This window comes from Heloderma suspectum, chromosome 8 (assembly GCF_057233095.1).
Source record: "Heloderma suspectum isolate Gila_16-S chromosome 8, 16-S_ref, whole genome shotgun sequence".
Taxonomy (NCBI): Eukaryota; Metazoa; Chordata; class Lepidosauria; order Squamata; family Helodermatidae; genus Heloderma; species Heloderma suspectum.
In genome coordinates, this window is record NC_139465.1 from 47604002 (window position 1) to 47620432 (window position 16431).

General features: G+C 51.8%; 2 protein-coding genes across 6 annotated transcripts in view; one reads left to right on the plus strand and one right to left on the minus strand.

Moving 5' to 3' along the window:
- The window catches only part of COG4 (component of oligomeric golgi complex 4), a 33659-nt gene extending 22988 nt beyond the window's left edge, over nt 1–10671 (plus strand). The window contains exons 12-19 of one of the 2 annotated variants that reach the window (XR_014784644.1): nt 1296–1461; nt 2767–2829; nt 3812–3928; nt 5252–5344; nt 5982–6065; nt 7128–7417; nt 8285–8413; nt 8763–9105. Coding sequence is in view for 1 of the 2 variants with exons in the window: in XM_084812334.1 (XP_084668460.1) it covers nt 1296–1461; nt 2767–2829; nt 3812–3928; nt 5252–5344; nt 5982–6065; nt 7128–7229; nt 8285–8413; nt 8763–8897 (889 nt within the window). In the remaining variant the exon portion in view is untranslated. Of the gene's footprint in view, nt 1–1295; nt 1462–2766; nt 2830–3811; nt 3929–5251; nt 5345–5981; nt 6066–7127; nt 7418–8284; nt 8414–8762 lie in introns of both variants that reach the window. The other variant, XM_084812334.1, reaches the window with a different exon arrangement.
- Nucleotides 10672–10902: 231 nt separating this feature from the next.
- FCSK (fucose kinase) overlaps nt 10903–16431 on the minus strand; it is a 33602-nt gene continuing 28073 nt past the window's right edge. For 3 of the 4 annotated variants that reach the window (XM_084812333.1, XM_084812331.1, XM_084812329.1), the window contains one exon: nt 13335–15682. In XM_084812333.1, coding sequence (XP_084668459.1) covers nt 15072–15682 — 611 coding nt within the window. In that variant the 3' untranslated portion in view covers nt 13335–15071. Of the gene's footprint in view, nt 15683–16431 lie in introns of all 4 variants that reach the window. The other variant, XM_084812332.1, reaches the window with a different exon arrangement.

Here is a 16431-nt window from a genome sequence, read left to right on the forward strand (position 1 = left end):
CGTTGCATGTTTTTTGCCCATCCGTTTTGGGGTCTTGACTAGAGCTTGCACTTAGCTGCAGGTTCTATGCGTTGTGCCCTCCCACAAGACCCTGAGGCTTTTGCCTCATGCTTTTTAGGAGCAGCCAACTTCTGGCCTTCCTTAGCCTACATCTTTCCACAGTGTTTCTGTTAAAGGCTTTAAAAAAAAACGGGAGCGGGATGGTCCAGGAGTGAAATACAATAGCTCCCCGTGGGTTTCTGCTTGCCTGCCACATGGCCATGGGCACCAGTTGCTTACTGAGTGTCCCTTGAGTCCACACCCTCCTTCCCAGCCATGACCAAAATGGAACAGAGGGCTCCACACTTTGCCACAAGGGCCAAACTAGAGATGACAGTGGCTGACACCTTCCATCTCTGTTCAGACTTAAAGCAGGGGAGATGTTTGTGTGTGTCTTTAAACAGCAGAAGGTGCTGGGTGCTGACCCCACCATCTCCATTGCTCCAAGTGCCTTTCTGCATTCCCAGTAGCTCTGTTCGATGTTATTTAATTTTGGATTGACTTTCTCCACTCCAGCCCCAGGTTACCTCCCATTTTGCAGCCATGCACGGAGAGGAGTGCCTGGAGCAGTGCACTGTGGGGACGGGGAGAAGGTTCAGTGCCTCCCTCCTTCATGCGCCCTTCCCCTTAAAAGGCAGTCTGCTGTAGTTGAATGGGGCAGACGTGTGGATGTTGGTCTCTTCATGTCTTGTTCTGAGATTTAGATTTCCGCAGGCAAACTGGCCTCTGGTTTCTTTGTACTGTGGAATTACGGATTCCCAACTGTTTCCTGCACAGGTCAGGCCGTGACTTTGGGACATCCTGCGTTGCCGTGCAAGGGACAGATGCTTTCTTAGCAGGGATGGTCAATCACCTCAAGGCCATTCCTGTGCAAGAGAGCAGAATACAGTTCACTTGAGTCTCCAGAATAATTTCTGAACCATTTACTCTTCCCCTCCTTGCCCTTTGCCTGTCTGCTTTTGGCACTCAGCCCTGTGGGCAGGGAGCGTGTCGCTGCCATGCTGACAAGCACCTAGTGAAGGGGTGGTTTTAAACAAAGGCTACTAGTAGTGGGACAGCAGGCAAGGATAAGAGCTCGATGGGAGAGTTTGGGGGCTCATTGCCATAGTCCTCTTTGCCCTGCCTCACACAGGCTGCTCCTGGTAGCCCAACCAGGATTCCTGTGGGCTGGAAGAGGTTAGATCTCCCAGGGTGTTCGTGCAGCATTGTATTTGACAGCCTCCATCTCTTCTCTTGGCCCCTTTTGCCTTTCTCAGGGAGGTCCTTTGCAACAAACTCAAGATGGGCTTCCCAGCCACCACTTTCCAGGACATCCAGAGAGGGGTGACCAGTGCGGTGAGCATCATGCATAGCAGCCTTCAGCAGGGCAAGTTTGACACCAAAGGCATCGAAAGCATGGATGAGGCCAAGCAGTCCTTTCTGGTGAGTTTGTCCATGCTGCACAGGTAGGGAACATGGGGAATGTATGGTAGCACATTGGCCAGGATCTAAAAGAGCAGTGTCCCAGGTGAGAAGTGTGGGCTGTTTCCAGCAAGTAGCCAGGATGACAGGGCCCTTAGAATGAAGGGCAAATATCATAAGGTTTTGTATCTGCAGTGAACGGCGTTGTACCGAGAAAGCAGATCCAGGTGAGTGCTTCCTCTCTTTCGCAGAGAGATCCCCCAGAGTGCTCTGTACTGGCAGCATTTACATGTGGAGTTCCTCACTTGCTGATCAACCTGTTGAGTCTTCCTGTCTCTCTGGGATTCAGTTGAGCTTGCATGACAGGTGGATATCTGGGGGCTTTTTGTGGTAGAGCACAGTAGAGTCTACTGCTGGAATGCTGAGGGCTAGATTGGGACATAGATATTGTAAGGCGGTTGCTCATTATGATAGATGTTTGTGTGCTCGCGCTCTCTCTCTCTCTCTCTCTCTCTCTCACACACACACACACACACACACACACACACACACACTGCTGCAATAACATTTGCCATGGGTTCCTGTTACTTCCAGCGTAATCGAAGAGAGGAGAGATAATAGACATCACTGCTGCTTGTACGAGAGAGGGCACCGCTGGGAGTCTCAAACAGTAGGGAGAGTGAGCAAGCGCCTGCTGCTTCCCAGCACCAACACCGTGCTGTTTTGTGCATGCGTTTATGTTGGTTTATAGCCCACCCAATCCCAGTGGTTTGGGGTACGTATTAGGATTGTGCAAATGTAAAGGGCACTTTACTAAAAATCCAGAATGGGATTTTTAGATACCAGCCTTGTGCCAGGATGAAAAGGATGTTGATTATCTTAGGTCCAAGTATCGGTGTACATTTATTTACACAGCATAGCTAGCTAGCTAGCTAGCTAGCTTGGGGTTTATTTATTTACACAGCATGTCAGTTCACATACACAGCATGTAAAGCTAAGGATTTTTTCAGCCCTGCCCCTTTCGCCACCCATTCTCCCTGCTGGGGACACTCTGTTTTCTCTCCAGTCCCTCACACTGGATTCCTTCATCTAAGCCCTCCATCAGGGAACAGATTCTGTCTGAGGAGCGTGTGGTGAGTGGCCCAGGCCCAGACAGCATCTGCTGCTAGCAAGTCTTGGGAGAGTGTCTGTCTGTATTTTTCGCCACTTCCAGTCCTGCTGCTGCCTACAGCATAGCTCCTGTTTATGAGTCTTTCAGGTGTGTGAAACCACAGAGGACTGTGATCCTTTCTCTCTCTCTCTTTTGTTTTGTTTGTTATTCTTCAGGTGACATTAAACAATGTGGAGGTCTGTGGTGAAAACATCATGACCCTAAAGAAAACCCTGGAGGTATTGTTTGCAAAATTTCCACCACGGATTAAAAAGAAGTCTTCTACCGCTGCCTGCCTCACTTGTTGGTGCTGTCGTTTGTTGTTGTTGTTGTTGTTGTTACTAGTCTACACTGACCTGTTTGCTTGACTCAGATTCATTTTCTTGCTAAAATCAGAAGTAGAATCCCTTCATCTAGATTGGGAATCCTATTCCTTTTTGTTGAATTTCTAGCTGCCCTATCCCAGCAGTTTGGGGTGGGTAGCCACACAAAAAACGCAGCCTAATAAAGCTGGTTTATAAATTGTCGGTTAAAATAAACTACTGGATTAAAATAGCCCCATGTGTGCCTTGCCTTGCCTCTGAGAGTTTACATGAGGCAATTTGCTTCCCACTGCATGCGCTGCATTCATGGGTAAAGAGGCATGTGCTGTCCATTGTCTCTGAGCAGTTGCCTCCTTTCTTACTCCTTCCCTACTGCACAGAGCCCATGAAATGCTGGGTTGTAGCAGGGAGTCTCCTGCCTATCCATGCAGCCAAGTCCTGAGTGTTGGATTCAGCAGAAAATGGGAGGTGGGGCACTTTCTGCATGCCAGAGTCTTCTAACTCAGTTGTAAGTTAGTCACCTTGGGGGCCCTATCTGGACTGAAGGTGACTCATACACGTATAAATAACTAAGCAGGGACTGCTACCAGAACGTGATGGTGGGCAGGGGGACTGCTGTAGCCTTCCCCTTCTCTTCCTGAGGTTTAGTGAGTGGTGGAAAATCCTGCATTCATTTTCTACCACTACATAACCCCACCATTAATTGCTGCCATTGTCGTGCCTTGTTTGCTGTTGAGACAGTTACGGTCTAGCTTGGAAAGCTATTCCTATGAAAGACATTCCACGTTCAACATGAGAGAGAACAGTAATGTGTAACCAACATCTCTCTGTGGAGAGCAGGGCTCTCCCAATGCATCAGACAATTCTCAGGTGCCACTGGCTTTGTGCTTCCATGCAGAGCGATTGTGCAAAGCTGCTTAGCCAGGGGTTTGGGGGTGAACAAGCTCAGCTCAAGCTTGACAGCTGCCTCTCTGACATGGCTGCCGTCTCCAACAAGTTTCGAGATCTGTTGCAGGTAAGCTTTTTCCTGCTGGAGCATTACCTGTAGCCTCACGCTCTACAGCACAAAATATCCAGGCGGTTTTCTTTCAAAGCGCAGAAGCTGTATGAGCGGTGCCTGATGAAACCTCAGAAGCCAGCAGGGAGGCTGAATAGGGTTCCCAGCGACCAGGGGATTGGGTGGCCTGGCCCCTGCTACTGCAACTAGCTAAATGACAGAACAAATTGTGCAGACGTGCTCTCTCAGCATGATGCATACAGGCTGAAGAATTAAGCTTTCCTTCCCATGGTGCGGAATGAGCCCACACTGCTCTGGCCGTGCTCTCAATCTGCCGGCCTGTCCAGTGACGCTGGTGACAGAAGTCGCCCTCGCTTAGTGCACGTGTGGCTGGCTGTGTGCCCATCCAGAGAGGCTCTGAGGGAATGCGAGGGGCTCTGCTTTCCCTCTTCCCCATCAAAAGCAGTGCCCCGCTTAAAGGGACCCCTGGACCGGTCAGCGGAGACGGAGCCTCCAGAGCTCTTGCTGTCCCTTGGGGCTGTCTGCATACCACTGGAAAAGTGCTCCTGGGGGGAGCCCAGCGGCATGTCCTGCTTCCCATTGTCGGGGACCAGGGGCTGAACCCAGGCCACAAGGCAACAGTGGCCTGGCCAGCCCAAGGCGGCCCTTACTCTGGCAAGACTCCTTGGGGCATCAGAGCAGCAGGGGAGGGGAGGTTTGGCGCTTTCCTGAGGAGGCAAGGCACCGTGAGCACGAGCTTGGCCTAGGCCAGCCAGGGAAGATAGGGGGCGGTGGCGATCAGCAGCTCTGTTCTCAAGCCAGGGGTCCATGTAACGTGTTGTGAGTGGCAGAGCAGGCGGCACACTGGCCGGTTGGCCAGAAGCCCGGATGTGACTTACTGGCAGTTAGGGCTTAGACTAGCCAGCCCAAACTCCCGGGTAGCACCTGCCAGAGTCCTGGAAATCCATATCTGTCTGCTGATCCTGCCTCCTTGGGCTGCCCTGCCTTGTCTCTGAGGCTTCCCGGGCACCTGCCGCGTCCAAGTGCAGGGGCTGTGTGGTGCCCTCCATGGTGGTGGGCGTCTCCCCCCCTCCCAGAGGCCAGCCCTCCTCCCCCAGCGTGTGTCTCGGAGCTGATACTTCAGCCCAGGCGTGTGCGTTGCTAGGCTCCTGGGTCGTTCGCAGGCCCAAGCAGTTTCCCTTCTCCCCGAGCCAGGGGCTCCTGCGTCAGGAGCTGCGCTCCTGCTCCCCGCTGGCTGTGAATGCATGCGGGAGGCAGCAGAACAGCTCCCCGGTGCCTGGGAATTGGTCTCCTGACTGGTGGTCTTCCTCCTCCCCTCAGGAAGGTCTGAACGAGCTCACGAACTCAGCTGTCAAGCCACAGGTGAAGCCCTGGATTAACCTCTTCCTGTCTGTCTCCCACAACATGGAGGAGGTGAGTCCTGCAGTCTGCACAGAGGGGCTACAAGAGCAAGTGCGTTCTGCCTCCCAGCAGGAGGATGGATGAATCCAGAGGGTGAATGCTGCCTTCCCCAGCCAGGCACCCTCCGGATGGGTTGGACTAATGCACATTTGGGAGCTGTTGGCCATATCTGGAGTTCACCTGGTTGGGTTGATGGTTGGACTAATGGGCTTCCTTATGTCACCAGTTGTTTTAGACCCTCTGCGTTTTTAACATAGATCTTTTATGGTGCATTATGGTGCCTCAAGCGCATGGAGAAATGTTAAGTAAACAATAGAATCGTTTTCTGAGAGTGCTAAGAATTCTCCAGCACTGGAGTACCTCCAATAGCAACCGCTGTTCCTTGACAAAAGCCGTGGCATCTGAAGCGCTTTCAGGTTGTGGTCTAGGCAAAGTGCCTTCCGTGCCACTGGCGCGGTCTCAAAGGTATGTTGCCTCAAGCCTTCGGGCTGCTGGAGCAGCTCCCTCTTAAGGGAGGTGGAGCATTACAGCGGAGACTGCTGGTGGACCTTTTATCGCCGGTGCCGACAAAAATGCCTGCCTCAGAGATCCCGGGGCTTTGCCAGTGGGAAGCAGTTGGGACCCAACCTGCATTCTTCTCCCGTTTTAGGAAGAGTTCAACGACTATGAGGCCAATGACCCCTGGGTTCAGCAGTTCATCCTCAACCTGGAGCAGCAAATGGCAGAGTTCAAGGTTTGGGGCCCTGATCCATTCGCCCTGTTAGATCTTAGTCTGCTGCCCTTTGCAAATCCTACTCGCACTTAATTGGCAAGTGGAAAGACCCCGTGACCCAGCGACTTTGCTGCTGGGGGATGGACAGCTGCTGGCTCACTAGAACCTTTTCTGCAGGGGTTTGCCCTGGACTGTTTGTGGGGGCGGGGAGGTGCTCCACCTTCTGGCCAGAGGAGTCAACGGAACGTGACAGCGGTGGGAGGGAGACCTCCTCGACCCAGCTTACTTGTCCCGCACTGTGCAGTATCTCACCAGTGGGAGGGCCCCTGTTCTGCACGCAGGAGGCCCTAGGCCCCATCCCCATCTCTGTGTGAAGGACCAGGTGGCAGCTGATGGGCAAGAGCCCTCGCTGCCAGAGAGCCCGCAGCACCACTGCCAGTCAGAGGGGCCAAGACCAATCACTCACCGAGCCTGGTCTAAGGCAACTGCCGCTGGACTAGACCGGCTGCTCCTCCGGCCATTCTTGCATTGGGAAAGGGGCTGAGGAGCCGAGCTGGTGAGAAGAGGCCTTCACCTGGGAATGGGCTGACCTCCTCTCCACTGTGATGGCCACTGGCTTCAGGGCTTGCTGCTCTTCCTCTGCCCGAGGAGAGCGCCCCCTCTGCCTTCGCGCTCCGTTCTTCAGGACAGCCAAGGCCTTGAACAGGCCCTGGTGTGCCAGGCAGAGCAGCTCCAGCTGGAGGGTCCTCCTCCCCTTGACCTCCCCTCTCTCCCTCCCTGTGCGGGAGTCTGGCTGCTCTGCTCATCTCCCTCCCATGCGGTTCTTTGGCCAGCACTCGGTGCTCCTGGCAACTCATCTTCTGGCTAGGATTTTCTGTTGCTGACAGCCCAAGCGGCGGCCAGTGTAATAGCTGAGCTCCCTGAAATTATCCTTGGCAGCCAAGCGTGGGTCCCCCAGCCCATTTGGGCTGCACTTGGCAACCACGCCGACTCTTGAGGTTGGGGTGGGAGTGGATTACTGGCCCCGCTTGCTTTCCAACGGTACTGTCCTTTTGAAACCAAGGCCTTGTTTTCTGTCTGCAGGCAGGACTGTCACCAGTGATCTATGACAGTCTTACCAATCTGATGACCAGCCTCATTGCAGTCGAGCTGGAGAAGGTTGTCCTCAAGTCCACCTTCAGTCGGGTGAGGAGAGGCTGTGCTCCAGCCTGCATGAAAAGAGCCAAGGAGATGCAGCAGGCCAGCAGAATCATCCCCTCCAGCCTGGTTGCTGCTGTTCTGTCCATGAGACTGGGCTTCCTGTGGTGGCTGTAGCCACAGGCAAGCCAAGGCTGGCTTCTGTCACCACATGAGGCAGCTGCTTCAGGCAGCAGGTGGGAACGGGGGGGGGGGGGGGTCCTTGCCTCTTTCTGCATCATTAAGCCAAAGGGGAGAAGAGAAGAGCGCTATGCTCCAGTTTAGAGCTAGGGAGGCAGATTATTTGACCTGTTCTCGTTGGTGTGAACATTTCTAGGGTCTGCTCCATCCTGAGCTCTCCAGGCAGCTTCCTGCCCCATTTGGGGCTAACATAGGTGGCGAGGGGGGCAGCTGTTCCTCTGGGCACAAGGCTGCATTTTCTGCCTGCGTGACCAGTGGTACTTCAGCTTCCACCTTTCTATTTTCCTTTCCCTTCCTTTGGTGAAAAGGGACTTGAGCTGGTGTTTGCAAAAGCCTCAAAAAGCAGGTCAGGAGTCAGCCAGAGCTTTGAATGCTTATGACTTCTCTTCCTGCGCAGCTTGCTGTACCTGCACCTTCCTTTCAAAAAATGTCTGGTCTTGGATTCCAGATAAATTATACAATGTGTTGATAATTATACGTTTTGGTTATTCTAGGTAGCAGACTTTAGATATATGACATGTAGTGTTCTGAAAATCTCAAGTTTCTAGCCATCAGGGAGAAGTTTGGGGTGCTGCACATTACCCTGTCCTTCCCATCCCATTTCCCTTAAAAGTTATTGCACCTTCGTCTCCATAGCGTCTCTTCGCTTTACACTATTGGTCCTTGGAAGAACAACAAACATTCCAAATTGTTTGAGAGCCTGAATCTTGTAAGCAGAATAAATATGGGCATAGAGGAAATATGCTTGTTTTGCGCCGTTTATTCCGACGGTGGAGGGTAGCCATTTAGCTTAGCAGACCTGTTGGTGAACTTGTGCGTTCACAAGCTCTGAGGCTTCTCTGGCTCTTCTCCCGTTTCCTCAGCTTGGTGGGCTACAGTTCGACAAAGAGCTGCGCTCCCTGATTGCCTACCTCACCACAGTCACCACCTGGACCATCCGTGACAAGTTTGCTCGGCTTTCCCAGATGGCGACCATCCTCAACCTGGAACGGGTGGGTGCTTTGCTCTCTGGCACCGGAAGAGGGCCAGCCATCGCTTAGCTTGGATTTGGTCTTAGCCTCACCTGTGCAGGCCCCAGGTCCTGCCACTGCCTTGCAACTGGAATCCTCCCGCATCGCACGATGGCTGAATGGGGGAGCGGTTGTGGGCGCACGCCAAGGGCACCTTCCTCTTTCCCTCAGAGAGCTTGGCATCGGCACAGGAATGTGCCGGTTTCACTGCTGGGGACAGGCAAGGCTGCTGCGTTCCATACCTCCCAAATTGTGCCTGTCTGCTTTTTTAATGCAATGTCACTCTGTTCTTCCGCCAGTTTAATAACTTTGCTTTCCCTCTTCCTTTTAGGTAACGGAGATCTTGGATTACTGGGGGCCAAACTCTGGCCCACTGACGTGGCGTCTCACACCAGCTGAAGTCCGTCAAGTGCTGGCTCTCCGGATGGATTTTCGTAGTGAAGACATCAAGCGGCTGCGCCTGTAGGGCCACCTCTTTCCCTGCCAGCAGCCCGTTCCGCTTGTGGTGGCTGGTGGGGCAGGAGCCGGAGCCCACCACGCGCTCTCCCAAGGCCCAGCAACTCCTTGGGGCTTGAGGGAAATGCAGATCTTGCATTTCCACTAATCTCTGACACGGAAATCTGTGGAAATCAACCCTTTTTCACCTAGAGCAGGCATTAAACAATCTCTGCTGGATTCTTGCCTCGTGCATGTGTGCCATTCGCCCCGCGCTGCGAGCCCCACAGCTCATGCCAGCTCCGCAGGAGGGGTTTGAAGGCGGCCTCCTGTTGCCTGCTAGTTTGTGTATGAACAGCGGCCTGCTAAAGGGCACCATTTGCTCTGCTGCAAAGGAGGCCAGTGGGCTGCTGAGACAGCTCAGCCTTCATCCTCCTGGCAAAGCCACCTACGAGAGCACCACCACTCGCTGCTGGGGTCTCTGCGGAGCGGTCGCAGGGGTGGGGGGCTTCTTATTATCCTTGGAGGCAAGGCAATCACAGCTGTGACGTTTCCTTATGAAAATGGGGAAACTCTCAAAGGTGCCAAAGAGGACTGATTTTAATTTTGGTCATTTACTTTTTGCTGTTCCTTACAACAAGGAACAGGTTCTCTCTGTCAACGACAGAGTGGCACAAAGTAAAATCCTTCATAAGGACCAGTTCAGAATGTGTTGGGGAAACTTGAAGAACTTCTTTGGCACTTTTGGAGGCTTCCCTTTAGTTTTTCTGAGAATTTGATGTAGCTCTCTTGTGTCTGATCTTTATGATGATGCCTGCACTTAGACATTTCTACAGGTTCAAGCTAGCAAGTGGCAACTGTAATTGCCAAGTGACTGCTGTTTAAAGTTGGAGCTCACCCCTCGGTTCCAGTGAGCTTAGCTACATTTGGGGCGGGTCGTAGAAACATGGTGCTGTTTGTGGAGTGGCATGATTTGTTTCCCAACTTTCAAGGGTCTTCCATAGTAGGGAAGGCGGAGGCCCTTGCAAGAAGTGCAAGATATGGAAAAGTGCACTATAAGCTGCCTGGGCCTTAGGAAAGCAACCAGCCTGCACCAGATTTGCCTTGGAACTGGGGTCCAACTCAGGGGCAGGCAGCTTGGTGCCCTCCAGATATCTGGGGTGCTTCCAGCCAGGCTCCTAGCAGTAGCCATCAGAAGGCACTGTGCAACTGTGCTATATTAACTGATTTTTTCCCATTTTTAAAAAAAGGTAGACAAAGCAGAGGGAAAATATGGAAAGTTTACGGGCAGAAGTTGAAGTTTACCCCCACCCTACCCTATAAAATTCCATGAATATGAGGTGGGTCCTGCTGCCTCATCTGGAAGCACCTCTAGACTAGAACTAGAACGGGCCAATTGTTGGGGATTATGGGAGTTACAGTCTAAAACAGCTGCAGGGCACCAAGTTACCTATCCTTGAGCTAATGGCCCACATCCAAAACTCCTCTGACTGTTGGAGTCCACTGGTAGCTTTAGTGCCACGCTTGTGTTGGGAGCGGCTGCTCCCTTCCAAGCAAATGAGGCCTGGAGCCCCTACCTGAGCCCAGTGTGGTGGGCTTGGCCTGCTCCAAATCAAGGGCCGTGTGGGATGTGCATCGAGGCATTTGGGTGTGCAAGCTATGCACACCGCATAACGCCACTGGGATTGTTTCCAGTGTGATGTTAGAGCGGTAACATAAGAAACATTCACAGATCTAGCTGTGAAAAATGCCCAGCAAGATGTTACATGATAATTTCAATTTCAGAAAGAAAAACTCTTTGGTACAAACAGCAAAGGGTTTTCTGCGAGCAGCTGGGTCTTTCCTGCATGACCAAGTGACTTTGCTTAACCACAAATGTTCAAAATATTGGGTGCAACCCAGCAAGAGCCAGCCAAGCCTCAGTCCCTTTTAATAGTTATGACTAATGCCAGTGGAAACTAACTCCTGCTGGATTAGGCCCACTAGGTATTGAGATGGTTGCAGGAAATAGTAATACTCTGAAAGCATAATTTTTTGGCGTTCCCTGTATTAGCTTTCTAGTTACTTCATTCTATAAGAAATTTCCAGACACCTCTGCATTAAGCCCTTGACATTACCAATGCGCAGGCTATGGCTTGTGTGTCCTGCTTGGGGGCTTCCCAAAGGCATCTGCATGGGAAATAGGATGCTGCCCCCCCTTCATGGATCACTGCCTTGTTGTGGCGAAGGGGCTTGCGTAACTCAGTAAAGCCATAAGCTATGCCGTGCAGGGCCACCCAAGACGGACAGGTCATGGCAGAGAGTTCTGACAAAATGTGGTCCACTGGAGAAGGAAATGGCAACCCACTCCAGTATTCTTGCCAAGAAAACCCCATGGAACGTATCACAAGGCTAAAAGAGATGACGCCGGAAGATGAGCCCCTCAGGTCGGAAGGTGTCCAATATACTCCTGGGGAAAAGCAGAGGGTATTTCCAAGTAGCGCCAGAAAGAGTGAAGCGGTTGGGCTAAAGCCGAAAGGACACTCAGCTGTGGATGTGTCTGGTGGTGAAAAGAAAATCCGATGCTGTAAAGAACAATATTGTTTAGGAACCTGGAATGTCAGATCAATGAATCAAGGTAAGCTGGAGGTGGTCAAACATGAGATGGCAAGACTGAACATCGACATCTTGGGAATCAGCGAACTAAAATGGACAGGCATGGGCGAATTTAATTCAGGTGACCATCGTATCTACTACTGTGGGCAAGAATCCCTTAGAAGAAAGTCAACTCATAGTCAACAAAAGGGTGGGAAAAGCAGTACTGGGGTACAATCTCAAAAACGATAAGAATGATCTTAGTATGAATCCAAGGCAAACCGTTCAAAATCACAGTAATTCAAGTCTATGCCCCAACCACTGATGCCGAAGAAGCTGAGGTTGATCGGTTCTATGAAGACCTACAACACCTTCTAGAACTAACACCCCAAAAAAGATGTCCTCTTCATCATAGGGGATTCGAATGCCAAAGTTGGAAGTCAAGAAATCACCGGGATAACAGGCAGGCATGGCCTTGGTGTACAAAATGAAGCAGGACAAAGGCTAATAGAGTTTTGCCAAGAGAACACGCTGATCATAGCAAACACTCTTTTCCAACAGCACAAGAGGCGACTCTACATATGGACATCACCAGAGGGTCAATATCGAAATCAGATTATGTCCTTTGCAGCCAAAGATGGAGAAGCTCTATACAGTCAATATAAACAAGACCTGGAGCTAACTGTGGCTCAGATCATGAGCTGCTTCTTGCAAAATTTCGGCTTAAATTGAAGAATGTAGGGAAAACCACTAAACCATTCAGGTATGACCTAAATCATATCCCTGATGAATATACAGTGGAGGTGAGGAATAGATTTCAGGGATTAGACCTGATAGACAGAGTGCCTGAGGAACTATGGACGGAGGTCCGTAACATTGTTCAGGAGGCAGCAACGACATCCATCCCAAAGAAAAAGAAATGCAAGAAAGCAAAGTGGCTGTCTGAGGAGGCTTTACAAGTAGCTGAGGAAAGAAGGGAAGCGAAAAGCAAGGGAGAAAGGGGAAGATATATCCAACTGAATGCAGAGTTCCAGAGAACAGCAAGGAGAGACAAGAAGGCCTTCTTAAATGAACAATGCAAAGAAATCGAGGAAAACAACAGAATGGGAAAGACTAGAGAGCTCTTCAAGAAAATCTGAGATCTCAAGGGAACGTTTTGTGCAGAGACAGGCAAGAATACACAGAGGTGGCAAGAATACACAGAAGAACTATACAGGAAAGATCTGAATGCCCCTGATAGCCATGATAGTGCGGTCACTGAACTTGAGCCGGACATCCTCGAGAGTGAAGTCAAGTGGGCCTTAGGAAGCATTAGTAACAACAAAGCTAGCGGAGATGACAGTATTCCAGCTGAGCTATTGAAAATCCTAAAAGATGATGCTGTTAAAGTGCTGCACTCAATATGCCAACACATTTGGAACACTCAACAGTGGCCGCAAGACTGGAAAAGGTCAGTTTACATTCCAATTCCAAAGAAGGGCAACGCCAAAGAGTGTTCAAACTACCGCACAATTGCGCTCATTTCACATGCCAGCAAGGTGATGCTCAAAATCCTACAAGCTAGGCTTCAGCAGTATGTGAACGGAGAACTACCGGAAGTACAAGATGGGTTTCGAAGAGGCAGAGGAACTAGAGATCAAATCGCCAACATTCGCTGTATCATGGAGAAAGCAAGAGAATTCCAGAAAAACGTCTATTTCTGCTTCATTGACTACGCTAAAGCCTTTGATTGTGTGGATCACAACAAACTGTGGCAAATTCTTAAAGTGATGGGGGTACCAGACCACCTTACCTGTCTCCTGAGAAACCTGTATGTCAAGGGCTCCTTGGAGGGCTCTCTCAGTCTAATCCAGTAGCCAAGTCCAGACGCAGACAAAGGGATTCTTTTCAAAGCTTTATTCTTCTTTTACAACTTACAACTCTACAGGTAGCAACTAGATCTGAGCAGCAGCATCCCTATGCCCTAAGTTGGAACAGTTGGTCCCCGTTTGAAAGGCAGTTACTGGCAGACCCCTGAATATAAGGACTAGGGAGAATCCCTCCCCTTTTCCCTTGGATCCTCTGGGCGCAACCGTTCTTTGAGCGCCAACCAGGCGCTACGCCTCCTTTCCACGCTCTCCATTTGGCGCCGCTCTCTGCGTCTGCGCCGCGCATCCAACCAGTCTGCTATCGGGGCTGGGTCACTCCCTGGACTGCTTTCTAATCTAGGAATGTTGGTGGGAGGAATCTCTGTCAGCTGCAGGCCCTGGGAAAAAAGGGCGCGCTCCTCTCCCAGGAGCGACTGCTCTTCCTCCGAATCAGAACTACTCTGGGATTCTATGGACTCAGTGTCCACCCTGACACTGTACAAGGGTCAAGAAGTAACAGTAAGAACCAGACATGGAACAACCGATTGGTTCAAAATTGGGAAAGGAGTACGACAAGGCTGCATATTGTCACCCTGCTTATTTAACTTATATGCAGAGTACATCATGAGAAACGCCGGGTTGGATGAATCACAGGTTGGAATTAAGAATGCCTGGAGAATTATCAACAACCTCAGATACGCAGACGATACCACCCTAATGGCAGAAAGCGAAGAGGATCTAAAGAGCCTCTTGTTCAGGGTGAAAGAGGAGAGTACAAAAGCTGGTTTGAAACATTAAAAAAAACGAGGATCATGTCATCTGGCCCCATCACTTCCTGGCATATAGAAGGGGAAGAAATGGAAGCTGTGACAGATTTTATTTTCTTGGGCTCCAAGATCACCGCAGACGGTGACTGTAGCCATGAAATTAAAAGACGCTTGCTCCTTGGGAGGAAAGCTATGGCACACCTAGACAGCATAGTAAGAAGCAGAGACATCACCTTGCCGACAAAGGTCCGTCTAATCAAAGCTATGGTTTTCTCAGTAGTAACGTATGGCTGTGAGAGCTGGACTATAAGGAAGGCTGAGCGCCGAAGAATTGATGCTTTCGAACTGTGGTGCTGGAGAAGACTCTTACGAGTACCCTGGACTGCAAGGAGGTCAAATCAGTCCATCCTAAAGGAAATCAACCCTGAGTGCTCATTGGAAGGACAGATACTGAAGCTGAAGCTGAAATATTTTGGCCACCTAATGTGAAAACTCCCTGGAAAAGACCCTGATGCTGGGAAAGATTGAAGGCAAAAGGAGAAAGGGACGGCAGAGGATGAGATAGTTAGATAGCATCACCGATGCAATGAATATGAACTTGAGCACGCTCCGGGGGAGAGCACAGGACAGGAAGGCCTGGTGTGCTATGGTCCATGGGGTCACAAAGAGTCGGACACGACTGAACGACTGAACAACAACTGGAGTTTAGTCCGATCCAGTAGGCTTGTGCCTGGGTTCTTCCGAGGCCTGGCATCAAAACAGGAGTCCACTTTTTGCAATGTCAGCAGTAGGCACTGGGCCACCTGTTCTTTCTTTTGAGCGAGATGGCAGCTGCTGCCAGAGGCCTCTTGCGTCGTGTTCCTCCCATCACCACCACCCCCCCCCAGCCCTGCAGTCAAGCCGGGCAGGAGTGCATGAAAACAAAGCATAGGTTCTTCAGCCAGTGAGTTGGTCATCCCTAAAGTGAAGTTGATGCCCAGCTCTCCTTGTGGGCTGGAAAAGCTGCAGGGCTACTTGCTACTCTTGCTCGAAGTTCTCCCCCAGAAGCTGCATTTGGAAGCCAGCTGTGTCCACCTCTACCATGTGGATGCTGAAGTTTCCCAGACCCTGAAAGGAAGGCATGCAGAAGAGTAAACCTTCAGCTGCAGCAGGAATAGAGGAGGACTTGGCTACGCAGCCTGGTGGGCCCTCCAGACTGCAAGAGGGGTAGGCAGCGCCTCTCCCTGCATGGCAGCAGCCCTCGCCTCCTTTCCCTTCTCCCACCTTGTTCCGCTCTTTGGAAGACTTGCACCTTCCTCTGTGCATTGGCTGCCTACTGCACCCAAGCCTGCAACATGCCAGCCTCTGGCTTCTACAGGAAGATGGACACTGATGGACAGGAACTTGCGAGCTGCCTCGCATCACCTTGGTTTCCGCCAGGACCCTCTGCAAGGCCTCCTTGCTCCTGGGCTCCTTCGTTAAGACGTAGAGGAAGCCACCACCTCCAGCGCCTGCCAGGCTCTGTCCGTAGACATATGGCTGCAACACCTCCATCATACGCCGGACAGCCAGAGGCTCACAGCCAGGCGCCATCTTCTTCTTCTGCACCCAGTAGCGATCAATGCACTTCCCCAAGAGAGCCAGGTTGCCTGCCGTGGGAGGGAAGAATGGTGGGATACCATGGGTTGGAATCGGATCTAGTTCTACGAGGAGCAGACCCACTGAAATCAATGCAGCCAGCTAGCTAACTTAACTCAATGGGTCTTCTCTAAGGCTCAATCTGGACCCAGCCCAACGATGCGGCTCTCTGGAGCACTTGCAGAGACATCTGCGCGTGTGGCGGCGGGGGTGGAAACTCTTCCAGCCTGAGGGCGGAGTTCCATTTTGGAGGCGCTCCCAGGGCTGCGCTCGAGTGGTGGGAGGAGCGGGAGGCAGAAGGGGCCCAAACGCAGCCTGCTGGAGCTCGGAGCCCTGGAACTCCAGCGAGGTGGCTTAGCCTTGGAGGGTGGGGGGAAATGGCGCAAATGCCGGGAGCGTGCCAGGCGAGGCACGACGGAGGCGAAAGGGCCGGGCTGCCTGGGGGATGCCAGGCGGGCAGGTCTGTCCCCGGAAGCCCCATTCTCTAGCCGTGCTGCTGTGCCCCCTCAGCCCGGCAGCCGCTGCTACTCTCACAGCGGCCCTGGTTGTTCCGGGCTGCCTCTGTCCACTCCTGCAGACGAGGCAGCCCGTGCAGCCTGGCTGGGCTTCCTTGCCGCTCACAGAGAAAGCGCAGCACAGCTGCATCTCCCAGGCGCCTCTGCCCCCCATCATCTTGGATCCCGCTGGAAGCTCAAGCCCAGCGTGCTGCCCTAGCAGATCCTTCCTGGCAAGATTTCCCTTCAACCACTCAGTCTAAACA